This window comes from Elgaria multicarinata, chromosome 2 (assembly GCF_023053635.1).
Source record: "Elgaria multicarinata webbii isolate HBS135686 ecotype San Diego chromosome 2, rElgMul1.1.pri, whole genome shotgun sequence".
Classification (NCBI taxonomy): Eukaryota; Metazoa; Chordata; class Lepidosauria; order Squamata; family Anguidae; genus Elgaria; species Elgaria multicarinata.
Genome location: NC_086172.1, coordinates 174618701 through 174645245, shown reverse-complemented (window position 1 = coordinate 174645245; position 26545 = coordinate 174618701). Strand labels below are relative to the sequence as shown.

Here is a 26545-nt window from a genome sequence, read left to right as displayed (position 1 = left end):
TACATTTAATAAAAGAAATGAAATGAAATGATGAGGAGATTTTATTGAGTAGGAAACTGGTGGGTGTCCCCTCCATCCCGCATGCGCGCGCACACACAAGCACACACACATACACACACACGCACACACATATGCATGAAGAATCTGCTGAAATTTCCTCTTCATCATAACAGTTAAAGCTGCAGGAGCCCTGCCCTCTTAGAATCATAGAATCATAGAATAGCAGAGTTGGAAGGGGCCTACAAGGCCAGCGAGTCCAACCCCCTGCTCAATGCAGGAATCCACCCTAAAGCATCCCTGACAGATGGTTGTCCAGCTGCCTCTTGAAAGCCTCTAGAATGCATCTGGTCACTCTAGTATAGCTCCTGCAGCTTTAACTGTTGTGATGCAGAGGGAATTTTACCAGATTCTGCATGCATACAAATGACACCTGTCGAAATTCCCTTTTCAATACAACTGTTCAAGATACCGAAGCCCTGTCCTCTTTTCCATAGGGTCACCCTACTAGTACTCTAGTTCCTTCCAGTACACAATGCCTAATTCTTCCATATTCATCACTATATTTTTCTTCTCCACTTTTTAGATAAGAGAAATGGCAACACTGTCCATTACTGGTTGCTGCTGGACCGTATTATACAACAAATAGTAATCCAGAATGACAAAGGGCAGGACCCGGACTCAACACCCTTGGAGAACTTTAATATTAAAAATGTTGTCCGAATGTAAGTGCTCTTTCTGAACTGAATGCTAAAACTGATTTCCCACTTTTTTCTTAACGTCCATATTCTTTGTTTCGTGGGATTTCTTATATGCGTGTTAGCCCTTTTCCTCTCTTTAAAATACCATGGGGTAGGGGCCAATGTTAGTTTTTCAAAGAGCCATCGAAATGAATGAGACTTAAGTTACTTAAGTTCAGTATACTACCCTGTGCAACTCTTAATACAGAAGAGAGAGTTTTGTAATCCCTTTTGAATGGGAACAGAGCTTTTAGTTTATTTATTTTTAATTTATTTAATTTAAAATATTTTAGGTTGCCTTTCAGATTCGGAGTGTTCCCAGTTTAATCAATGGACCTTTTGTTACACCTTGATAACAGTGAATGTGTTTATTGCAAACATAAACTGCATTTTGATAGCAGCTTCCCACAATCCCGGTTGGGTTCTGGGGCATACAAATAGAATATAAGATGAACCTTGCTCGATCAGGTCAAATGTCTAACCCATCTGGTCAAATATCCACTCTTCCCTAATGGTCAACCAGATGCCTCCAGGAAGCCTGCAAACAGTGTGTAAAGGCAATAGTTCATGCCTTATCTTCAACACTGTTGCCCTTGAAATTACTGCCATACTGCCTCTGAACATAGAAGTTCAATTTAATGCCCTCATAGCCAATAGTTGGTCATCAAAGGTAGAGGCCAGCTGCACATCCTGTGACAGTTAATTCCATAAGTTAATTATGCATTGTTAACTAGGACCACGGAGCATATAATCAGGAAAGGAAGTTCCTTTTATTTTCTCTTCTCTTCCATCCCTGTTCACAGTGGTTAGCAAGCCAAGCAGATTGGGCCACACGATCACCACAGCCCATCATGGGTCATTTAAGCCACACTGGGTTGCAGGGCAGGCAGGTGGACATTTTGAATATCCAGCCCCTGGTGAGGGGTTGTCATGGTTAGTTGTGTTGTCTGAACCCAGGCAGCAGGGATTGTTTGAGGATTAAAGAACCTTTAAATAACCCTAGATTATGGTTTTATTATGGATTTAATTTTTGTGAACCGCCCAGAGAGCTTTGGCTATTGGGCGGTATAAAAATGTAATAAATAAAATAAATTAATAAAAATAATAAATGGAAGAGACCATGGGTTATTTTAGGGTTGTTTAACCCTCAAACAACCCTGCCACCCAGGTTCAGATGACACAAACTCCAGCCAGGGCTTGAATAGGCAAACTGGCACTCGTGGGATCTGCAACTCATCGTGACTTACCTAAGCCATGGTGGGCTACTGTGATCATGCGTTCATTGTCATTGTATAACTTGTGCCCAGTTCTGCAATACAGTGCCATCTCAAAAGGTTTACATACCTTTCACTTCCCTCATTGAATCTGTGTTTCTTTGCCAGCAATTCATTGATTATACCTTCACCCCTAGAAGATGGATGTTTGTGAACATTCCATAGCATTCTAGTACCTCAGCCAGAGGCTAGGGTGCAGGATGTCGTTTCCCCCCTAATCTTTTGCGGGTAAAACGAACTGCTCTTTGAAAAACCTGGCAATGCTTAATGAGCCCAACTTTTATGAATAGCTTTCAAGCTAGTGACATATAAACAAAAAGCCTTGCCATTGTAAAATGCTTTATGGGAGGGAAATGAACTAATTGAACAAATACATATGGATGCAATCTTCTGGGCTTTACCTAATCCTTGGTTCGGAGTCTTGTGCTTGCTAAGTGTGCGGTGCTTATTCATTTCACAAGGGACTGTGTTCTTTTTCTTTCTTTTTTTCTAGGTTGGTTAATGAAAACGAAGTGAAACAATGGAAAGAACAAGCAGAAAAAATGAGGAAAGGTGAATGAGGAAAATATAAAATCCTTCTAAGCCAGGGCTTCCCAAAGAGGGCTGTGTACGAGATAGAGTCAATGAGGGGTAACCATGGCAACCAGGCCTGTGTATAATATATAAGAAAAGGGCCACAGGACTATAATGCAGCAGATGGTTTGCTGAAGATAGGGTGACCCTATGGAAAGGAGGACAGGGGCTCCTGTGTGGGGTGACCCTATGGAAAGGAGGACAGGGGCTCCTGTGTGGGGTGACCCTATGGAAAGGAGGACAGGGGCTCCTGTGTGGGGTGACCCTATGGAAAGGAGGACAGGGTTCCTGTGGAGGGTGACCCTATGGAAAGGAGGACAGGGTTCCTGTGGAGGGTGACCCTATGGAAAGGAGGACAGGGTTCCTGTATCTTTAACTAGGGTGACCACATGAAAAGGAGGACAGGGCTCTGTATCTTTAACAGTTGCTTAGAAAAGGGAATTTCAGCAGGTGTCATTTGTATATATGGAGAACCTGGTGAAATTCCCTCTTCATCACAACAGTTAAAGCTGCAGGAGCTATATTGCAGCTATACTGTGACCAGATTTAAAAGAGGGCAGGGCACCTGCCGCTTTAACTGTTGTGATGAAGAGGAAATTCCATTTTCAATACAACTGTTAAAGATACAGGAGCCCTGTCCTCCTTTTCATATGGTCACCTTACTTTAACAGTTGTGTAGAAAAGGGAATTTCACCAGGTGTCATTTGTTAGGCATGCAGGAGCCCTTGTGAAATTCCCTCTTCATCACAACAGTTAAAGCTGCAGGAGCCCTGCCCTCTTTAACTAGAGCAACCAGATACCCAAGAGGGCAGGGCTCCTGCAGCTTTAACTGTTGTGATAAAGAGGGAATTTCACCAGGTGCTGCATGCATAACAATGACACCTGTTGAAATTCCCTTTCCTATGCAACTGTTAAAGATACGGGAGCCCTGTCCTCCTTTCCATATGGCAATCTTAAGTTAAAACCTTGGGTTAAAAGGAACTTGGGTAGGCAGGGGTGGGAAAAAAATCCCTGCCTGAGGCCTTGGGGAGCCAAGTCCCACTCAGGGCTCTACATTAGATGGAGCAGTTTAAGGCAAGTCCTTGCATATTATAGTTATGAGAGGAAGTGACATCATAGAAGTGGAAGTCCCAGAATCTCATCTCATTCTAGTCATGTGGGCAAAATGTACCACAGGTTAGCTAACAGATTTGTGTTTTGAGGGTAGTAGGTGGTGGGTCTAAAGATTGGAGTTGAGGAGGACGGAATCCCGGAAGTGGGGATTTAGGGAGCAATTTGTTAATTTATAAATTAGCACATTTTGACCTTAGTCTAGGCATCTGGATTATACAATCTTGACTTCCTTTCAAAGAAAAAAATGCTTTTTGAAAGTGTTAAGTGGATGAAAACAGTGTTTTAAAACTTCCTGAGGTAATTTTTTTATCAGGAAAGGAGTAACTTCTAGGAGAAGGAACAGGAAGAGCTCTCTGAGGGTTGCTATTGTGAGTGGATTCCTCTGAATGGTCCTTCCCCATGTTGAACTGCAAAAAGTCTACATGTGTGTAGGGGAAGATTATCTAACTTTTTTGCCCTATGAACACAATCTAGAAGAAGGAAAAAATGTTGTTTTATCTGGCTTGAGCTCATCACTGTTTTTTGTGCTGGTTGTCTTTCCTTAAAAAATACAATAATAGGATTTAAGGGTCAAGGACCACCAATTGAAATCTTTTTCCATAAGGCAATTTTTTCTACACATCCAAAGTGGGGTCGGGGGGCAGAATCCCCAATAGACTCTTTTTCCAGTCGTGCATTAAACTTCTAGTCATGAAAAATGCTTTCTTTATTCCATGTCAGACTGTTTATTCCAGGTCAGAATGTTTATTTATTTATTACATTTATATCATGCTTTCCCTCCAAGTTGCCCGAGGCAGCGCAAATGATCCTCCTTCATTCTATTTTATCCTCACAACAACTCTGTGAGATTAGGCTGAGAGTCAGTGACTGGCCCAAAGTCACCAGCTGAGTAGCTTTGGTTGAGAATGGACCAGGGACAAGAACTTAGATCTTCCAAATCTTAATCCAACACACTAACCACTGTCCATCAAGGACAGTGTACTCTTCTCAAATTTCTGGTGCCCCCCTGGGGCCACAGGCAGATGCCTTCTCAACACCTGCTACATGGTCCTTTGTTTAACCAAAAAAAGATGAGGGCTGAAGCTGTCACCTTCTCCATGCAAAGGTGTTTCATTTATTTCATTTAAGCCATGAGCTCATCCACTGAGCTATGGTCCCTCAAGAAAATTCTACCATTTCCTGAGCAAGTATGTCCCACTTCCTGTTTGTAGCAACTGAATATTTTCCTTCCCCTTCCCCCAAAAAACTTAATTAAAATAGTGCACACTCAGGGTAAACTTCTTCAGAGCCCTATTGTGCTTTCAGGTAATGTGTTAATGTTGTGTCTCTACCTGAGATGTGTAGAAGACGATTTGTTAGTGACATTGGCTCAGTTCAGACAACACGTTAGTCAATGCAGTGTGAAAACTCCATTCAACGGTTGAGTTTTTTTGGGGTACGCCCCACACAACGTGGTCTAACTCCACCCTTGTGTGACTGCGGGCTACCATGGAGTTTAGTAAAGTACATTGCGACATTTGATTGACAGTTCCTCGACCCCCTCTCCTCCCCCCGGTTCTCCCAATGGTATCCCATCAGCCATTGCTGTAAAAAAAACACCAATCTTGGTGGCTCTCCTAGAGTGGCACTTGCTGCTTTTGCCACTCTTGCCAGGGAACTCTGTAACGAGTGGGAAAAGTCAACACAACGGAAAACTCCACTGAGGCCTCCACACAATATGCAGCACAACAATTGTGCAGGAACTCTTCTCTGCACAGCATGGATATTCTGCACCGAGTGTTTTCTCAACAGACAACACATTTCTCAATGGTGGTGTAAAAGCTCCACTGTGGAGTCCTAAAACCACCGTTGAGAAATGTGTTGTCTGAAATGAGCCATTTTCTCCAACCTAACTAGGAAGGCTTTCCTGCGCAAGCTTCGTTGAAATTAATGGAAGCTCATGGGTCACGTTTCAAGGGGCCCATTATTCCTAGTGGGTCCCTCCTCCTATTGGTCCCAATACTTAATACAAGAACAACGTTCTCCACCATTATTTCCATGACATCCCAACCAACAATTAAAAATAATTAGTTGTGACATATTTAAGTTACTTTCCTTTTTTTTAAAAAAAAAAAGAACACCATGAGCTCCAGCAGAAGTTGGAAAAGAAAGAGCGGGAGTGTGATGCCAAGACCCAGGAGAAAGAAGAGATGATGCAGACTTTGAATAAGATGAAGGAAAAACTCGAAAAAGAACTCTCCGAGCATAAACAAGTCAAGCAGCAGGTGGCAGATCTTACAGCGCAGATCCATGAACTTAACAGGGTGAGGCCAGAGCACAGGCTCTCCTTTTAATGGGGGAAACTTGCCAGATTCTAGACGTTACTTGCAGTCCAATCGGAGTCGGGTATAATACTGGGTTGGAGGCAGCAAAGTAGAAGATCTCTTATGTCATTGAGGGTGGAAGTGGCCAAAGCCATAATGCAAATGTTGGCATCTCTGCCTGAGTGAGGTCCCGTTGGGCTCATTCCAGCTTCTCTCACATAGAGAAAAATTCAAGATGGTGGCGCTGACTGGGAACCCTAAGCTGCCCTTCACCCAAATGGATTTCAGGGTGGTGTAGAAGACATAGAAAGTTCAAACTTACAAGTAGAGTACAACTATCATGCAAACATTGAAACCGAAAGGCAGCCAAAAATACATTTATGCAACCAGCCTGCCCACAACCGAAATGGAAATTGAAGAGTCCTTAATTTCTCCACTTCAAATCTTGCCTCTTTTCCTTGGGCATGTCTACACCGGGGAAGGGGGAGGGGAGGATCTCATGATTTGCTGATCGTGAGATCCTCCCCCTGGGTTCACATGCAGCAAGGGACATCCAGGGAGGAAGGAGGTTGTCGCACTTGCCTTTTCCCTTTTTTTTTTTTTTAAGAACACATGAGCAGGAGCGCACTTGCGCTCCAGTGAAAAAGTAAGGTTTTTTTTGAAAAAAAAAGCCCCAACCCCACTCCCCACCCACCCCTGATGGCCCTGGATTCCCCCTGTCTCAGCTCCTTCCTTCTGATGGCCCCCAGTACTAGTGGGGAGGAGAGAAGAAGCCGGGATGGGAGACCACACCACCCACAGTCCTCGGGATCGTCCTGGGACCGCGGGAAAAACTGCACTAAAAGGGTATGGCAATATCCCAGGTAAATAGACGGATCGTCCCTCCCTGCTCCCGGGATCCCCTGTGCGTCATGTGGATGCACAGGGATGATCCCGGGACAATCCCCGGGATATCACCCGGTGTAGACATGTCCCTTGTTTTCAGTTTCAGTGGTGGTTTGATCATAACCTTTGGACAGTGATCCATCACTGGTACCCTGGATGCTGTCTCAGTTGTTTTGTGCTTTGAGCTGTCCTGCAGTTCCTGTCATGAAGGTGTGTTTTCTCTCTTTCTTTTAGAGAGCAATATGTGCTCCGGTTCCTGGGGGGCCTCCTCTGCCGCCCGGTGCTCCTGGGGGCCCCTTACCTACAGCCTCCATAGGATCTCTTCTTCCAGTTCCTCCACCACCACCGCCTCCTGGTGGAATCCTCCCACCACCACCGCCCCCGCCACCACCTCCTGGCGGTCCACCTCCTCCACCAGGGCCGCCTCCCCTCGGAGGTCTAACCCCAGCTCCAGGAGCACCGCTGGGATCGGCGCTCAAAAGGAAAAACATTCCTCAGCCCACAAATGCTCTCAAGTCATTCAACTGGTGCAAGCTGCCTGAGGTAAGGAAAATGTGCCCGCCCGCCATTTTGTTTTAATAAGCTCTATTGACTCTATTATGCTCCTCTACACGTTAGAACCTGTGTCGAATTCACGGCTGTTTGGAAATCTACAGTGCAGGGGTGGGGAAGCAGTTGTTGTTAGACTCCCAATTGCTATCAGCCCCAGCCAGCATGGCCAGTTATTGGTGATGATGGGAATTGTAGTCCTACAACCTCTGGAAGGCCACCACTTCCCTGCCTCTGCTATAGTGTTTATAGCCTTGATAGTTCTTTTTCTTCTCACCATTCCACCAAAATTTGTAAGTCCAAGCAAATCAGCTTTGGTCCGCCGTGTTCTTTACATCTCCCTGTCCTTATCCACATACTTTGCTCGCTTGCTACGAAATGCATGTGTGCACATGCCCTTTACAAAAAATCCACTCTGGTTGGTGGGTTTGTGTACTTATACACTGCTTAAAGCAGCAAAATCTCTAAGCAGTTTACATACAAAAATTAAAAATAACAGTTTAAAATACATGTACAATACAACACTAAAACATTTCAGCTTTCAACAACACGTGTAGGATCAAGAGAAACAAAAGAACAGTTAAACAGAGCAGCATTGTGATAATTAGACAGCTTGAGACCACGATACCTGATGGAACATCTCCCCCGACATGAACCTACTGTTGGGAATCTCAACGTAGCAGAGTTCAGAAAGTCTTTGTTCAAAGAAATACTCACACCAGAGGTTTCTTACTTCAGTACAGAGCTTTACTGAGATATAAAACAGCGTTCTCCAGTACATTCAGTTTCTCCATACACAACACAGCATATCATGACACGTACATCTCCAAGTTCAGACATGATTAAAATTACAACTCTTTATGTACACTTTCATATCTACATGACTCATGCAATTGTCCAATTATTCAATTAGCTGAATCTTCATTTCTTATCTGCGACCTTTCCAGATTCTTCATGAGTCACCAGCACCTGTCATGGCTTTATGCCCGAGTCCAAGTCCAAGTCCACCAGGGCTGTAACTAATCTGTGGATAAATTTTGTACCTCAACACCTACCCGTACACTGTGATCAACATCTAAGGTCCTCCTCCGGGTGCCTACTCCAAGGGCAGCTCGGAGGATGGCAACAAGGGAGAGGGCCTTTTCAGTGGTGGCCCCCCAATTATGGAATGATCTCCCCAACAAGGCTCGCCTGGCACCAGCATTGTTATCTTTTCGGCGCCAGGTTCCTTTCCCTTCTCCCAGGCAGTTGTTTATGTATTTATTACATTTCTATAGCGCCCAATAGCCGGAGCTCTCTGGGTGGTTCACAAAAATTAAAACCATTCAAAGTATAAAACAACAGTATAAAACCATCATATAAAATACAATATAAAAGCTCAACCAGATAAAAACAGCAGCAATGCAAAATTACAAATTTAAAACACCAAGTTAAAATTTTTTATAGACTGTTAAAATGCTGGGAGAATAAAAAAGTCTTCACCTGGCGTCTAAAAGCATATAATGTAGGTGCCAAGGGAGCTCATTCCACAGCCGGGGTGCCACAGCAGAGAAGGCCCTGCTCCTGGTAGCCCCATGCCTCACTTCCTTTGGCAGGGGCTCGTGGAGAAGGACCCCTGAGCATGACCTTAGGGTCCGGGCAGGTACATACGGGAGGAGGCATTCCTTCAGATAGCCTGGCCCAAGCCATTTAGGGCTTTAAATGTTAATACCAGCACTTTGAATCGGGCCCGGACCTGGACTGGCAGCCAATGAAGCTGGAAAAGGACTGTGACACATGTCTTTTTGTCTGCCCACAACTTCGTTGCGGGACCCGAGTTCCTCCAACACCATTCATGACTTTGTACACTTTAGGACAGAGAAGGCCCTCCTCCTGGTAGCCCCCTGCCTCACTTCCTTTGGCATAACAACATATGCTGAGTTTTTAAACTGACCCCAGAATAGCCGTTTTAAATGGAAATTGCTGTTTTTATGCTTTTACATTTTTCTATATTTGTTTTTATTGTTCATTGTTTTTAACTTTTGTAAACCGCCCAGAGAGCTTCGGCTATTAATAAATAAATAAATAAAAAGTTTGCATAAACAAGTATATTTTCAGGAGATGTTTAAAACACACCATATTTTCAGCTTCCCCAACTGTGTGGTGGAGGGTGTTCCACTGCTAAGAAGGCCCCGCTTTCTGTGGGTCGTGGAACAGCCAACAAGGCCTCCTCTGACGAACTTCCAGCAGTATATCAGTATATATGGGGGAAGGCAGTCTGCTAGGTATCCTGGTCCCAAGTTATTTAGGGCTTTATATACCAACAGCAAAACTTTGAACATGGCTCAGTAACTAATAGGCAACCAGTGCAGTTCTTTTAAGATGGGTGTGATGTATACATAGCCGACGGATTGATTGATTGATTGATTGATTGCTTTTCATTGCCTTATTTGTTTGGAACCCAGTTCCAGTATCTACTTTCTGAATATATCAAGAGATATATTAGTCTGGACCCCACTCCATTAGCCATGACTACGCAACCTTTTGCAGGAGAAATGAGGTTTGTTTCCAGAAATGTCTTGTCTACTTATGCTTGGCCCCACTTACTCTCACACCTTTTCCTGCCGTCTTTGGGTTGGGCTCCCATAATCCTTTGCCAGGTTCAGCTTGAGTGTACTTATGAATACTAGATACTGGGAAGAAATATTTGGGAGGAGGGGGGCACTTTCCTCTTGTGCTCTGCTTGGAAATTTCCTGTATGCATCTGGCTGTCTCCTGTTTGAAGCAAGATGCTAGACCAGGTGGACCTCTTTAGTATGATCCCGCAGAGTTGCTTTTATGTCCCTATAGAATCATAGAATCATAGAATAGCAGAGTTGGAAGGGACCTACAAGGCCATCGCGTCCAACTCTCTGCTCAATGCAGGAATCCACCCTAAAGCATCCCTGACAGATGGTTGTCCAGCTGCCTCTTGAAGGCCTCTAGTGTGGGAGAGCCCACAACCTCACCAGGCAACTGATTCCATTGTCATACTGCTCTAACAGTCAGGAAGTTTTTTCTGATGTCCAGCTGGAATCTGGCTTCCTTTAACTTGAGCCCGTTATTCCATGTCCTGCACTCTGGGAGGATCGAGAAGAGATCCTGGCCCTCCTCTGTGTGACAACCTTTTAAGTATTTGAAGAGTGCTATCATGTCTCCCCTCCATCTTCTCTTCTCCAGGCTAAACATGCCCAGTTCTTTCAGTATCTCCTCATAGGGCTTTGTTTCCAGACCCCTGATCATCCTGGTTGCCCTCCTCTGCACACGCTCCAGCTTGTCTGCATCCTTCTTGAATTGTGGAGCCCAGAACTGGACGCAATACTCTAGATGAGGCCTAACCAGGGCCGAATAGAGAGGACCCAGTACCTCACATGATTTGGAAGCTATACTTCTATTAATGCAGCCCAAATCTACTAAATTAATGCAGCCCAAATCCCTGATCTACATATCACTCTGGAAGGACTCCATTTCTCTGGAACTTAAAGTTATATCATATGCTTGGAAATGATGAGAGAGATACATCAATGTCACGTCACATTTTCTTCTGCTAACTACATCAAAAGGTGTGTGTGTGTGTGTGTTTAGGGGTGGCCAATGCAAGGAGCACTCTTCATATCACTGCTACAAAAATGTAGGACATAGAGAAAGTGATGTTTCTCCCATTCTCTTCCAACCCCAGAACAAGCTGGAAGGAACTGTGTGGACCAGCATTGATGACGCAAAGGTGTTTAAAGTGCTAGATCTTGAAGACCTCGAAAGGACGTTCTCTGCTTACCAAAGGCAGCAGGTAAGTGTCTGTCTGAGATGCGCAGGTAATCCCAACTGCCTCCTTCGGAATGATAATCGGAATGTACCTTTTCATTATCATCAACCTCATCATTTTTGTCTATAACACCATATTAACTTGTCATGTTGGCTTTCGTCTCTTGAATGCCCCGGGGCATGCCGGTGTATGTGATTTCAAAGGTGTTGGTTCGTGGCCTGGTGGAGAAAGCTGTGGCAAAAGCGTGTGCCACTTGACCGTGTGTTTCAGTGATCAAGCATGGTCATGTAATGAAGATGCATGACCAAATTGCTGGGAATGGCTGAAAACTAACCCCAAGATGTAGCTGCATGTGAATATAGTTATTTTTCCAATGTTAAGAACAAGTCTTTGATTTGTATATCTGAATGGTTGTTTTATTTATTTAATTAAGCCACCACTGTCTCTTAACTACCTGTATTGTAGTGACTTTTAAAGGGGTAATAGATATGAGGGAGCAGAGGGGAAGAATAATAGTGCAATTTTCCTTACAAAAGGACATTCCTAGTTTGCCAGTTCTTATTATACCCAAGCATCGATGTTCCATGCGGTAACTGATTAAACCAAAATTTGAAGTCAGGTAGGGACTGCACCATCAACTGCCCACAATCACCGAATGCCCCCGTTGTGTACACCCAAGCCAGCTCCCCCTCCTCTGCTTGTGTACAGCCTTTTTCTTCTTCGTGAACGCGGCATGTGTCCAAGTACATCCTCTTTGCACTTTTATGCTGGGAAACACACAGCATCTGTGTACAGGTGTCAATTGTATACACCTGTATTCCACTCCATGTGCACAAAGTGAAATGCACGTGGATGTTCTCAGTGATTATCTTCTACATGAGGGTTTGCACACTTCCCTTTATGGAAATACTTTCAGTACAAGTTTAGGCAATCCACAGAATCTCACGCCAACCCCCCTCCTTCTCATTCTCAGGCAGCCAAAGGGAAACCCAACTTCTTGTTGCTATTGAGGTCTAATCCTTGCTGTTCATGAGCCTATTTATATTCTCCTTGAGGGCACTTTCAAAGCCAATGCACACTTTATGTAGCAAGTGGATTTTTAAAAAACTAGCTGTACCCGGCGTAACATACCCATATCTTACCGTTTATTAATTAAATATCATCGCGGGGGCGGGGGCTGCTTGGAGGGCACCGATACAGCGCCATCTGACAGGCCTGGGGGGCAGGTAGGTTGGGGGGAGGGGGAGCAGGTGTCCCCCTCTCCCCGGGGTTCCTGTCAGCCTTGGGCCACCTGCCCAGCTCGCATGAAATTAGGCCAGGGCCTGGGCTCGCAGCAGGCGAGCGGCCTCCCACCCAGCCACCAAGGGCCCCAGCCGTGCCTCGCTCATGCTCCGGGCCGTGGCGCTGCCCCCTTCGTGGGGGGGGGAGTGAAGAGGCAGAAAGGGGGGTAGGATTACCTTGGAAAGCCCGGAAGAGTCGGGCGAGGGGCTTAGCAACCTGTATCAGCTGACGTTACATATTGTTACTGTTGCTTAGCAACCTGTATCAGCTGAAGCCTGTACGGAAACATACCTAAGCGTTTTATATATAGAGAGAGATTATTATTGTATTTATATCCTGCCTTTTTTCCTCCAAGGAACCCAAGGCGGCGTACATAATCCACCTCATTTCCATTTTATCCTCACAGCAGCACCAACAACCCTGTCAGGTGGGTTGGGCTGAGAGTCTGTGCCTGGCCCAAAGTCACCGAGTGGGGACTTGAACCCGGATCTCCCGACTCCCAGTCCACCACTTTAGCCACTACACCACACTGTGTACATGGATATTGCCACCTGCATGAGGGTGCACATCAAGGAAACACAATCGATCAGGGTTTCCTGAAGGGCATTTGCATTGCCTTCCCACCCACCCCTCATATTTAGAAACATTTATTTATTTATTTTTATTATTATTATTATTATTATTATTATTATTATTATTATTATTATATTTATTTATTTATTTATTTATATAGCACCATCAATGTACATGGTGCTGTTATTGCATTTCTATACCACCCAATAGCCAAAGCTCTCTGGGCGGCTCACAAAAATTAAAACCATTCAAAGTATAAAACAAACAGTATAGAACCATGATATAAAATACAATATAAAGGTATCTCCATTCCATATGCTATAGTGCTTACTTCCTATGTAAAGTGTGAATTGGACTTCACATGACCACTTCAACAGGGCTTATTTCAAGTGACGCACCTTTACTTTTACTCCAGGGGTGGGCAACTTTGGGACAGCTAAGCATTGCGTAGCGAGCATTGTCTATGCGTCAGGGCTCCGAGTCCCTCCAGCCCTGTAGTCATCAGACCGAGGCTCAATCTCTAATGCAACAGGTCCTTTATTATACGATATCAGCCGGCCATTCGCACAATGTGGATTCAGCACTTGTTTAAACTGCCCCAGCTCTAATTGGCTTATCTTGAGTTCTCCATGAAAGAGGGACTTGGATCAGGATAGAGAGTTGCTGCTAAATTAACTGGAAGAACTTCCTCAGTCCAGCCTTCAGGGAGAATCCTCCTCTACTGGCTAACCTAGCAGAGTACCTTAATTCCCTGGTTTGCTCCACCCACTTACAGCAGCAGTGGACTCTGCCAAGTCTTCCCCCTCTGTAAGTTATTGCTTTCCCCCAGAAAGGAGAAACGGTATCTGGGCCTGGCCCAATGGGTTACCATGCCCTTATTATTATTATTTATTTATTTATTTATTTATTTATATAGCACCATCAATGTACATGGTGCTGTATGTACCTTGAGAAGAGTTTTCACCGATTCCTTGACGAATTTCCTCCCCTTCCCCCTTTTGCCTCATCTCTTCTTCTAACACTGATTCTGGGTTTTTTTAAGCCTTGCATTGCCCTAAGCCCAATCCTGATATCATGCAAGCTTAGGGTGACCATATGGAAAGAGCTCCTGTATCTTGAACAGTTGTATTGAAAAGGGAATTTCAGCAGGTGTCATTTGTATGCATGCAGCACCTCGAGAAATTCCCTCTTCACCACAAGAGTTAAAGCTGCAGGAGCTATACTAGAGTTGCCAGATAGAAAAGAGGGCAGGGCTCCTGCAGCTTTAACTGTTGTGATGCAGAAGGAATTTCACCAGGTGCTGCATACTTGAAATGACACCTGCTGAAATTCTCTTTGCTGTGCAACTGTTACAGAAGCAGAAGCCCTGTCCTCCTTTTCATATGGTCACCCTAGTACTGGGAGATGTGAGTCTTGGTAAATTGGAGCTATCCTAGAGTGACCAAATACAAAAGAGGGCAGGGCTCCTGCGGCTTTAACAGCTGCGATGCAGAAAGAATTTCACTGGGTGCTGCATAAATACAAATGACACCTTGCTGAAATTCCCTTTCTATGCAACTGTTAAAGTTACAGGAGCTGTGTCCTCCTTTCCATATGGTCAGCCTACGCAAGCTAGAGATTATGGGAATTGTAGGCCGAAGCACCTGGAGGACCAGAAGTTGCCTACCCCAGGTTTAGTGCCATGTATGCTTTTCCTGAGGCCATGTATACTTTTCAGGTATGCTTTTCAAAATGCACACCTAGCAAAATTGTGGTGTGCAGCAACTTGTCATTTCATCATACACAACATAAGACTTTGATGTTTTGTTTTGTTTTAAACTGTTGTGCCACAAATCTGGATTTTCTCTTGAAGCTTACACTCATGGCTGGCTTATGCCCAGGACTAGTTTTGCTACTTGATAGTTCCCTCAGTTAGGAAAAATTGGTGTGGATCCACCCTTTTATTTGGATTCCTTTTAAAGTGAAGGAATTCGTTCCTAGAATCTGAAGTGTAGGCAAGCAAGTGTGTGTGTAAGTAAAAGATAGTGAGGTAAGCAAAGTGTAGAGCAGAAGCTGCCGAGGATTTATAATGCTAAGAATAATCGGCTTCGTCTAGCCTGCTGGAGTAATCCCTTGGCTTTCTGAAAGTTGAACTCTCAAACACTTCCAGGGAAGGAGTAGCGTCAACAAGTAAGCCCTTTACAAGGTGCACATTTAATCTCTCCCTGATGCTCCTCTTGGGAGGGTGGCACCCACCTTGAGATCGCAGTCAGATGTCAAGAGTTACCTAGCACTAGAGTCTGCAAAGAATTGCTGCGAGAGAAACTTCTCTTTATCTCTTTTGGTACTTGAGAGATGCTAAAGTCATATGCTAAAGTCACTGAACCTCTAGGCCAGCCTTCCTCAACCTAGGGTGCTCCAGATGTGTTAGACTGCATCTCCCAGAATGCCCCAGCCAGCAGAGCTGGCTGGGGCATTCTGGGAGTTGTAGTCCAACACATCTGGAGCGCCCCAGGTTGAGGAAGGCTGCTCTAGGCCCTCCCAGCAATCACAACCCAAGACTGAGGGGAGACATGATAGGGTTTGAACACAGAGGAGGGCCAGGATCTCTTCTCGATCATCCCAGAGTGCAGGACACGGAATAACGGCCTCAAGTGACAGGAAGCCAGATTCTGGCTGGACATCAGGAAAAACTTCCTGACTGTTAGGGCAGTACGACAATGGAACCAGTTACCTAGGGAGGTTGTGGGCTCTCCCACACTAGAGGCCTTCAAAAGGCAGCTGGACAACCATCAGTCAGGGATGCTTTAAGGTGGATTCTTGCATTGAGCAGGAGGTTGGACTTGATGACCTTATAGGCCCCTTCCAGCTCAACTATTCTATGATTCTTTGAAGTCGCTGGGATTGGAGGGGGTCAGGCCCTCCACCCAGTAATCATGGTCTGCTGCCACCAGTCTGCCAAAGCTGTTTGGTGGGCCGTAGAGAGTAGATTCTTTTGCGAACTAGAGTGGGAGAAGAGTCATCCCTGTGTGCCCGTTTCCCAGAAGAATTAGCCAAATCTGCTGGGAAATGGGCAAACAAGGAAGATGGGCCCTGTGTAGCAGGATGGTTGCATGTGCAGGGAGGGAATGTGGCGTGGAGCAGGGCTTCTGTTGTGGGCTGCACTAGTGGCCTCCACAGGCCACATGCGGCCCGTGGGCTGACCACCCCTGTCCTATAAGAATGCCATCGTGTGTGAAGTGGCCCTTTCTTCCCTTCTTACTACATGCAACATACACCGCTATTCTCTTCAGCAAATTATTTCAGTGTGACTTTGTGCAAGAAACCCTTATTTCCAGTGGATTTTGGCAGCGTTCCAGTTACTGATCTGAATGCAAATGAATGGGGTTGCTTTGATAGCTTAAATTCCCCGATAATTTTATCTAAAATATTTATAGGACATAGTCATGCTCTTAAAAAGGCACACAGAAACTTGGCTTCAGTTCCTGCTGCAAATTAATGCATCACTGAGTACTGCAGCAGAAAATAACCTTTAAAAATAATGGTCTTTGTTGTCCCAGCAATCAAAATACTTGGCGCTTGCTTTGATTTTAAAAATGTAGGTGGAACCATGGAAGTAATTGGCTTTCTAGACTTGCCCAAAATGTAAGAATTCTCCTACATTGAAAGAATGCAGATTTAACAGTGCAAATGAACTGAGAGGTCAAGTAAATTCGGAAGTGGTCCATCAGTTGAGATAAGGCTGCTGCCTCAGAAAGAAGATTTTCAGTGCTATTAAAGCTAGGAGAGTTGGAGATGCTGATCTGACCTGTTGAACGGAAGCCATAAAGAGGGTCTCCAACCCAAGTCCCGCTGAAGTCAGCGTAATCCCCAGTAGTCCACTCCAACCCCTAAATGCTTCATCCAATTTTCTTCATCTCTTCCCTTGCACCTCCCTGTGCATCCCTCCCCTTGAAATCTGCTCTGGGGTCCCCTCAACCCTCTGGAGCAGATCTGGTATGTTTGCAAGGGTGTGTGTGAAATCCATCCCACCCCCCAGCAATGTCCAACTTATTAACAAACAGACACCATTGGGTATAACCCTATGGTTCCATCAATGTAACATTGGCCATGCAGCACTTGAAGAGCTCCGTGCCCTGTGTCTGGTTCCTGGCTCCTCACGTTTATTCACGAGGAGCTGGGACGAAACCGGGACGGCTGCCCACGCCTCCCACAGTCTTGGGACGATCCCAAGACCGCAGGGAAAATCAGGCTAAGAGCCGTCCCGGTAATCCTGGGGAAATGGAGGGATCATCCCTCCCTGCCCCGGGATCCCCTGTGTGTCATGTGTACGCAGAGGGATGATCCCGGGACAATCCCTGGGATAAAGCATCGGCTAGACAGTGATCAGGCAAGGCTAGAAATGCACGCATGCCAACAGAGATCAGGTCCAGCAACGCAGTTGGTATTGGAAAACTCTAATATACAGGAAAAACAACCGTCTTAATAGTCAAGACCACTAATAGTCCAGACTAGACGGCATTCTGGGTGATCAAAGACTCAGTTCATAGCAAACAATAATAAATGTCTATGAGAAAACCAGCAGATTTTAACGATAAAAGGTTCAATCGACAACGGTCCAGAGTGGATGACGAGTCCAGGGGAGAATGCATTTTAGTAGTCCTATTGATGGAAAGTCCAGGCAGAAAATACAGAGGGACTGTTCTGTGGCAAAGACAAAATCCCAAATTCTTTGTGTCGCATTAGTTGCCAGTTTGGAGTTGTCTGGTTACAAGGAGCACAAATAGACCAGGCAGAAAGTGTTTGGCAAAAGATCATAGAATAGTCGAGTTAGAAGGGGCCTATAAGGCCAACAAGTCCAACCCCCTGCTCAATGCAGGAATCCACCTCAAAGCATACCCGACAGATGACTGTCCAGCTGCCTCTTGAAGGCCTCTAGTGTGGGAGAGACCATTGCAGAAGACCATTGCAGAAGAGGAAGAAGACTTCTAGGCATTAAAAGACATAGCCCAATATTCATTACTTCATCCTGACAAATGAATCTGCCCCCTAAGCAATTAACACATCAAACCAGAACGTTTCAGCTCTTCCCTCTTGGGCAGCTGAAACACACACACACACACACCCAAGTATCCTTCCTTCCCTCTAGCTTGTTTCCCATGGAAGACTTCTCCGGAAATCAGCTCAAGTCGGAAATGCAGCTGTTTAATAAGACGTACTTTACTCTTTCAGACTTTACTCTTTCAGACCCTCCTTTCATCCTTAATTAGCTGATAAGTTAGACAGTGATGCACTGACCTGGCAGCCACCTTTCTAGTATCTGTACAGGACTGCACATATGCTTACTAAAAGCTGAAGCAGACTTGGTTCAGAAGCAGCAAGGTCCACCAGGCCAGGGCAAAATCCCAACAGCTTGTGCAAGACATCTCGTGGTCTGCATGGCCCGTGTTAATTAGTTTGGGATGGGCTCCATTTCGATTTTCCGCCTGAGGCACCAAAAGTCTTCAGCCCCAGGTAAACGAAATCCTTCTTCTGAATCTGTAAATATTTGCTTAGGGAAGATTGCCATGAACATCGAAAAACAGCTACTGCGCTTGTGAAAACAAGTCCTTGCATGCGTATTTACAAAAAGTGGGGGGAGCCATTCACAGTAGATTTTGGCCCTGTGCCACCATCTGTCCACAAAAATCTGTCCATGTAGCATGAGGGAAGGGAAAAACAGTTCTTCCACACAACTTTTAAGCTAAAGAGATACAGTCCTGACACTTTCACTGGATTTTATTTTCTTTCTTTCGTTTAACCAAGAGGGCCTCGTCTGTTTGATTTAGTTGCTTTGAATGCGACTTCTCAGACCTTGTCAATAATATTTTTTTGAAGGTAGAAGAGTCAATAATATTTTTTAAAAGGTAGAAGAGTATCAGACCGATAAAGCCGGCCAGTATTTTTAACTGCATGACTAAAATGTATCCCTATCAAATGTGCGCCTTATGTGGTGATGTGTGATACTGGAGGAGTTGGATGAAGGACCAGATGTACTTGCTTTTCTGGGTGATTTCTGAAATGAGATCACCCAGAAAATATCACCCAGGGAGAGGATGCATTATCTGCTTGTTTGAGAATATCCATCTTCCCTTTTTGGACATGACCCTGAAGTACAGCAACAGGGAGAAGAAAGTCATTTGTGCTGCTTTTAACATCTGAAGTAGCCCTAAGGCAGACATCAGAAGTGAATGCATTCCAGATGATAGGACCACCACAGAAGAGACCCTGCAACATGTTTCTCTGAGCCTAACCTTCCAAACCAAGAAGACACTGAGCAAGGCCTCTTCTCTATATCTTAACTGGATGGGCCCACTTGGGAAGAACCATACTTTAAGGCAGCCGTCCATCAACCTGGTGCCCTTCAGATGTTTTGGACTACAATCCCAGAATTCCTGACCATTGGCCATGCTGGCTGGAGCTCATGGGAGTTAAGTCCTAAACATCTGGAGGGCACCCTGTTGGAAGAGGCTGCTTTAAGGTTTGTCCCAGCAGCTTAGAGGTTTATTGTCTCAAAATGTGTCAAAGACATCAATATGGTTACTTCAGTATTGGCACATGCTGGTCAGTATGAGATTTGCTGCCCTCTGGAGCTCCTCATTCCAGAAAAAAAAGTAGCATTAAAAAGCAGTGGAGGCTGGTAGCTCCAATATCAGTGGGGCAGTAAATCCATTCCAGGTTTCATTCAGAACCAGTCAGACCTCTAAAGAAGCCATCCAGGATGCTACACATAGAGGTCTGAGTGGTTCTGACTGAAACCCAGAATGGATTCACTGTCCCACTGACATCGGAGACACCAGCTTCCATTGCTGAAAACCAAGCACAGTAAATAATGGTGTGAATTAAAAGTGCTATATTAAAAAGATCAATAATTCTATTTTAATACAATTCCTGGCATTGGAGTAGGGGCATGGGGGAGAGTAATGTGTAAAATTCTCCTGTTCGCTGCACTTAGGGTGTGTGTGTGCTGTGTTAAATGAGCTCCATGTTGCCTAGTGCATCCCATGTTCATTAGACTGCCTTTTTCACAGTACAGGTATTTGAAGTTCCTCCCTTCAGACACACAGTTACCGCGTTAAAACTTAGAGCTTAGATAGCTATGGGCACAGAGCTTGTCTCTGTGGAACTGAATTTATGGGCCATTTTCGTCATGCTTGCAGCATTTTGCCAGTGTACGTTGGCCTCAGGGCCAGATTAAGGCCAGCTGATGCCCTAAACACAGCCCAATAACGGTGCCCCCTTGGCCCTTCCATTGCTTAGCCGGCAAGACATTAAGACTCAATAAGTGCTGAAGTTTTCTCTTTTGTGCACCACTTAATTGAACATGTTTCATTTTGGGGTCTGAAAAGTACAGAAGCAAAAATAAACACACACACACACACACACAAACACAAGAATATGGATCATGTATATTTATAATGCTTATAAAAGAACACTGAAATTCATGCAGAAAATGTTGGTAAGACAGTCAGACATACTGAACTCTAGGTATATGTTGAGACAAAGATTGTCAGAAAGTTATAGAATCATAGAATCATAGAATAGCAGAGTTGGAAGGGGCCTACAAGGACATCGAGTCCAACCTCCTGCTCAATGCAGGAATCCACCCTAAAGCATCCCCGACAGATGCTTGTCCAGCTGCCTCTTGAAGGCCTCTAGTGTGGGAGAGCCCACAACCTCCCTAGGTAACTGATTCCATTGTCGCACTGCTCTAACAGTCAGGAAGTTTTTCCTGATGTCCAGCTGGAATCTGGCTTCCTTTAACTTGAGCCCGTTATTCCGTGTCCTGCACTCTGGGAAGATCGAGAAGAGATCCTGGCCCTCCTCTATGTGACAACCTTTGAAGTATTTGAAGAGTGCTATCATGTCTCCCCTTCATCTTCTCTTCTCCAGGCTAAACATGCCCAGTTCTTTCAGTCTCTCTTCATAGGGCTTTGTTTCCAGACCCCTGATCATCCTGGTTGCCCTCCTCTGAACACGCTCCAGCTTATCTCAGATGTCAGATGATGTCATGGGACACATAGAGCCTAAAGCTGGCTGGTTGGGTGTAATAAAATAAAGCACAAATAATAATAAAAAATGCCGCTTTTAGAATGTGCCGCTAGGTCCTTTCTATGAACCTAGAACTCCTTAAAATTAGATGGCTACAGCTATGGTACCAGTACTGTTGTGGTGCAACCCCCTTCACTTGGTGCCCTAAACATGTGCTTATATTGCTTAAAGGTTAATCCAGGGCTGGTTGGCCTGCTCTTTGTGAGCGTCTCTTTCTTCTTCCCCCAGGAAGTGACACAGTCAGATGGATGCGAAGTATTCTGCCCCCAAACCCAACCCTCTAATGAGAAATGGGACGAGGGCTGGCATCCCTCTTCAGTGGCATTTAAGCTAATTGTGTAATTAAAGGCCAATTTCAACCATGATATTAGAGTCGAGAAAGAAACAGGTCCTAAGAGCTTGCAAGCAAAACAACAGAGCCCACGAGCCAGAGGCTGGAGGGAAGGAAAAGATTGGGCTTTCGTATTAAGATCACAAGTGAATGCTTTTTCCCTACAATTGCTTCTTAGCACAACAGATTGGCCAGTAGTAAATTATTATTATTATTATTATTATTATTATTATTATTTATTTATATAGCACCATCAGTGTACATGGTGCTGTAAATGCAGTCCGCAGTTTGGCTGAAATCATAACAGAGTCCAGTTTGAAAGCAACAGTCACTTATAACCTTACCTGGACTGTTGACATAAAATATATCGTGGATGTATTTTAAATGTAACTAGGGATGGGTGAAATCACCTGTGTCAATTCCACCCGTTCATTCCACATGAATCTGCAATTTGTTTTTTTTAATCCACATGAACATTTGCATTGAAGTATATGTTTAAATAGTATTTTAAAATGTATTTTCTCTCAAAATACACATTCTAAACAGATTTTTCTCCCAAACGATGCATTTCTAAACATAGGCCTGTATCATTCGTAACACTAAGCCAGCCTTCCTCAACCTGGGGTGCTCCAGATGTGTTGGACTACACCTCCCAGAATGCCCCAGCCAGCTGGCTGGGGCATTCTGGGAGTTGTAGTCCAACACATCTGGAGCACCCCAGGTTGAGGAAGGCTGCTTTAGTTCACATAGACATACAGTACTCCCTCAGAGCCACAAATGCCTAGTGATGTGTGGGCATTTCGTGTTTGTGAATTATGAGCCACATTTGTATCCAGAAGACCCAGAGAAACTGCTCATCTGGTTACCATTCTCATCCTTCCAGCGCTGCCAAGGTCAACAAGGCCTTGGTTTATCTGCCAAGCTGAAAATTGAGCCTGCAAAGATGGAGTTGCCAGGGATTAATCTTCACTTGCTGGCCTGATTTTTCAAATACTCTCAAAATGCAGTGAGGTGCGGGCCAGTGTTTGCATCTTAACCATTTTGAAGCCAGATATATCTGGAAATAAAGCCCTATGAAGAGAGACTGAAAGAACTGGGCATGTTTAGCCTGGAGAAGAGAAGATTGAGGGGAGACATGAGAGCACTCTTCAAATACTTAAAGTCACACAGCCACACAGAGGAGGACCAGCATCTCTTCTCGATCCTCCCAGAGTGCAGGACACAGAATAACGGGCTCAAGTTAAAGGAAGCCAGATTCCAGCTGGACATCAGGAAAAACTTCCTGACTGTTAGAGCAGTACAACAATGGAATCAGTTGTCTAGGGAGGTTGTGGGCTCTCCCACACTAGAGGCCTTCAAGAGGCAGCTGGTCAGCCATCTGTCAGGGATGCTTTAGGGTGGATTCCTGCATTGAGCAGGGGGTTGGACTCGATGGCCTTGTAGGCCCGTTCCAACTCTGCTATTCTATGATTCTATGATACCCCATATTCTGAAAACCACTTAAGTTTCCTTTCACACACCAACCTAATGAACAGGTACCAGACAACCTGGGTCATGATGACCATGCTTACAGTGAGGAGGAAGGACAGATCTACGTAAAGATCAAAACCCACCAGCTTTTCTAAAGGGCTTTTGCTCACCAGTCATAAAGGGCCCAGATCTTGTGACCCCTTCCTACACGTAAGAGTTATCCCAGGAAAATGGAGGGATTGTCCCTGCCTGCTCCCGGGATCCCCTGTGTGGCATTTAGATGCACAGGGACGATCCTGGGGGAAAAGGCAGATGTAGAAATGTCCCTGAATGCCCTGGCCTCCATGCCCAATGACAGTGTGTGCCCCCACCCCCCCAAGTTGGCCCAGGAGCAGGAGATTCTGGGATGCACACCCATATAGGTTAGGCCCCAGCAAAAGTGAAGGCAGTAGGTAACCCTGGCAGGCAATGGTCTAGATCAGTGGTTCCCAAACTTTTTCAGGAAACCGCCCCCATGATTCCACAAACTCATGCCCAGTGCCCCCTACCCTACACTGTAAAATCATTATTCAGAACAGCGGTTTTCAACGACCCACTGAGGAAGATAATAACAATAAAATTCAAAACAGTATCAATTAATTGAATATTTATTCAAAATCTAATTGCATTTTTTTAGTTTATTCAATTAAACTTGATCCAGTGATATCGTCTTTTCAAAGTCTGATAGTCATTTAGCAAGAATATTAGATATCACATTTAGTAACTAGGGTAGAGGACCTCACTATTCTGTAAATTCTTAATGTGATGGCTGGGCTTGATGAAGTGATACCAGTTTCTGGTTTAAAGTCACTTAACATGAGTCTTAAATCACAGTGTTTAGTAATCTGGAGTCGATTTCTTTGCTTGGAGAGAAGTAGGCAGACCACACTAAAACCACATCCCACCAAATATGATGTTGGAAATGCAACCAGGAGCTTCTGAACCACTCTCCATAGTGCAGGAGAGCGCGTTTTGGTGCTTTTGAAACATTTCAATTCACCGTTAAAAGGACTCTTCTTAAACGGTATTAATACACGTGTGGATTCTTCCCCTATATGGCTTGGGACCAAACTACCTTCTCCATAAAAATGTCCCTGGGTTTTAAGACCTTCTGGAGAGGCGCTTCTTGGAAAAGATCACACCCTTTTCCTCTTAGCGCCCCCCTATGCAATCCCACTGCCCGCTTTGGGAACCACTGGTCTAGATCCAAGGCAGCACATGGGAAAGAGAAACAGGAGTTCCGCAGCCCTCATGCCAGTACAGCAATCGCATTGCAGCTCCTGTCACATAAGAATCAGCCTCTGGCTAAAATACCTAAATCGACAGCACCAAAACACCTCAAGGCATCTCTGGATGTGTAAGCGAACTCTTGGGAGACAGAATAATTGCTTAAGCCCTCGTTAAGTGCGGGTTCCATTCCCCCCCGATGTGTATTAATGAAAATGTGCATGACCGATAAATGAAAATGCGTCTTACTTACACACAGCTTGGCCTGCCTGTCATCTATCTCCCGATTCCGCATGCTTCTTCACTTCGGTGCCCTTTCACTAATCTCCCTTTACTGTACCGTGTCTCCTGGTTTGCATTTTAACGGCCGCAGCTGATTTCTCCAGAGTGCTGCGGATTTATTTATTTTGCAAAAAAAGCACCACTGAATTAGACATCCTTTTCCCAACTGTGCTTTGACTCTTCTCTTTTTTTTTGTTTTGTGGTTGTTCTATTTTGCTGTGACCACTGAACTGCACGCTTTTTTCCTGCCTATTCCCAATGCTTCTGCTCTGGCTGTAGGACTTCTTTGTGAACAATAACTCCAGACAGGTAAGCGAGCTTCTGCCCAGATCTTCCGTTGAGTGAGCGAGTGGTTGGCGCTGATATATCCAATATTCACTGGAGCAATTAAATGCTGGAATCGTGCATTAGTTTCCAAAAGGACAGAGGACTCAGTGGTGCTAATGGTTTCTAACGTTTCAAAATTAAAAAATATCCTAAATCATTTTTTGTATCTACCTGGGGGGAGTGTTAATCTAAAGGGAGAGGCGAGTAAGATATTATTATTATTATTATTATTATTATTATTATTATTATTATTATTATTATTATTATTGCCTTGAGTGCATGTAAGACCTGCCCATTATTTAAAATAACTTCATTGACTCAGAGCAGCAATAACTTCTTAGGAAGAATATTAAGACTGTCTCTCATCCAGCACCATGAAGGTTTAGAGTCAATCTGGGATACTTGGTAAAAAATTACTTATTCCTCACCTCTGTACCCCCCTTTTTTTTCTTTTTTCTTTTTTTGCAGTTCGCCAATGCTATTATTTATTTATTTATTTATTTATTTATTTATTTATTTATTTATTTAAAACATTTATATCCCGCCCTATATCATTAAGATCTCAGAGCGGCGTACAGATAAAAACATACAGTATAAAACAATAAATATACACAGTTAAAAAAAATTTAAACCATGTTTTCTTGCAGAAAGTCTACAGGTCACCCAGGTGCTGGAAAGGTGTTGGTGTTGGCAGAATTAATCCGTGCAATCCACTAAATCTTTGTGAATTTTCAGGGATAATGCCAAAGGTTCTAAGGCCCTTGTTATAATGGGCCGTTGTTGCATGCGAAAGTGCTCCTGGTATATTGACTGAACTAATTTGACAATTTTATTTCTTTGCCCCCACCTCCAGCTTTTGAATAGACTGGAATAAAAGTCCTAAATAATTCCTCCATGCCCACAGTCAAAGATTTTGCTGGTTATTTTAAATCAGTGTGAAATCCCGCTCTCGTGCATCTAACACACCACTCTTCCCCCCACAACCTGGTGCCTTCCAAATGCGCTGGTCTTAAGGATGTACAAGCTCTTGTTCAATCTGTTCTCTCTGGGTTTTGCGTATTGTTGGGTGTCTTTTGTTCCGCCTTCCACTCATTGACAGAATTGGATTTTATGTACAAGAATTTTGTTCCTTGTTGCAAATGCACATAATGTGCATTAGTGTAAATGAGAACTTGCACTAATGCACATTTGCACTAGTGTTCAGTAGCACTAATGAGCACTTGTGCAAATTCCCACCCCCTCAGATTAAAAACCGCTCTGCACAACTCGGAAAAAGCCCTTTCATTGCAGAATCCAAAGGTCGGATTCATAGCAGTCTGAACTCTTTGGAATCCATTGTAGATTTCTCAAACATCCCTAGTGGGACTGCAACTCCCATCAGTGAGGAAAGTTGCAGTCCAACACATCTGGGGGGCTCCAGGTTGGGGAAGTCTGATCTACACCCTTGTTCCAACAAAAGTATGTAGTTCTGTTCTTTGGCCCATTTTTGGTTGCTACCTTGTGAAGCAGGCTACCAGAACAAGAGACCCTGGAAAACAGCTGCCAGTCAGAGTAAACAGTACTAGACTGGACAGACCGGTCAGTATAAGACCAGCTTTATATCTCACTGCTCCATTTTGAACATGAAACTGAGGCCGTAGCTAGACCTAAAGTTTATCCCACTATCATCCCGGGTTCGTCCCTGCCTGAGTGCTGGATGCCCTGTGTGGCACATAGATGAACAGGTTTGA

At 44.5% G+C, this 26545-nt stretch overlaps 2 protein-coding genes across 3 annotated transcripts in view; both read left to right on the top strand.

Annotated features, from left to right (window-relative positions):
- The window catches only part of JKAMP (JNK1/MAPK8 associated membrane protein), a 405493-nt gene that overhangs the window by 294149 nt on the left and 84799 nt on the right, over positions 1-26545 (top strand). The gene's annotated exons all lie outside the window — the stretch shown is intronic.
- Positions 1-26545, top strand: part of DAAM1 (dishevelled associated activator of morphogenesis 1) — a 231023-nt gene that overhangs the window by 166470 nt on the left and 38008 nt on the right. Inside the window, exons 11-16 of one of the 2 annotated variants that reach the window (XM_063118185.1) lie at positions 584-722; positions 2505-2563; positions 5813-6000; positions 7120-7428; positions 11132-11239; positions 24768-24797. In XM_063118185.1, the coding sequence (XP_062974255.1) occupies positions 584-722; positions 2505-2563; positions 5813-6000; positions 7120-7428; positions 11132-11239; positions 24768-24797 (833 nt within the window). The remainder of the gene's footprint in view (positions 1-583; positions 723-2504; positions 2564-5812; positions 6001-7119; positions 7429-11131; positions 11240-24767; positions 24798-26545) is intronic. The other variant, XM_063118186.1, reaches the window with a different exon arrangement.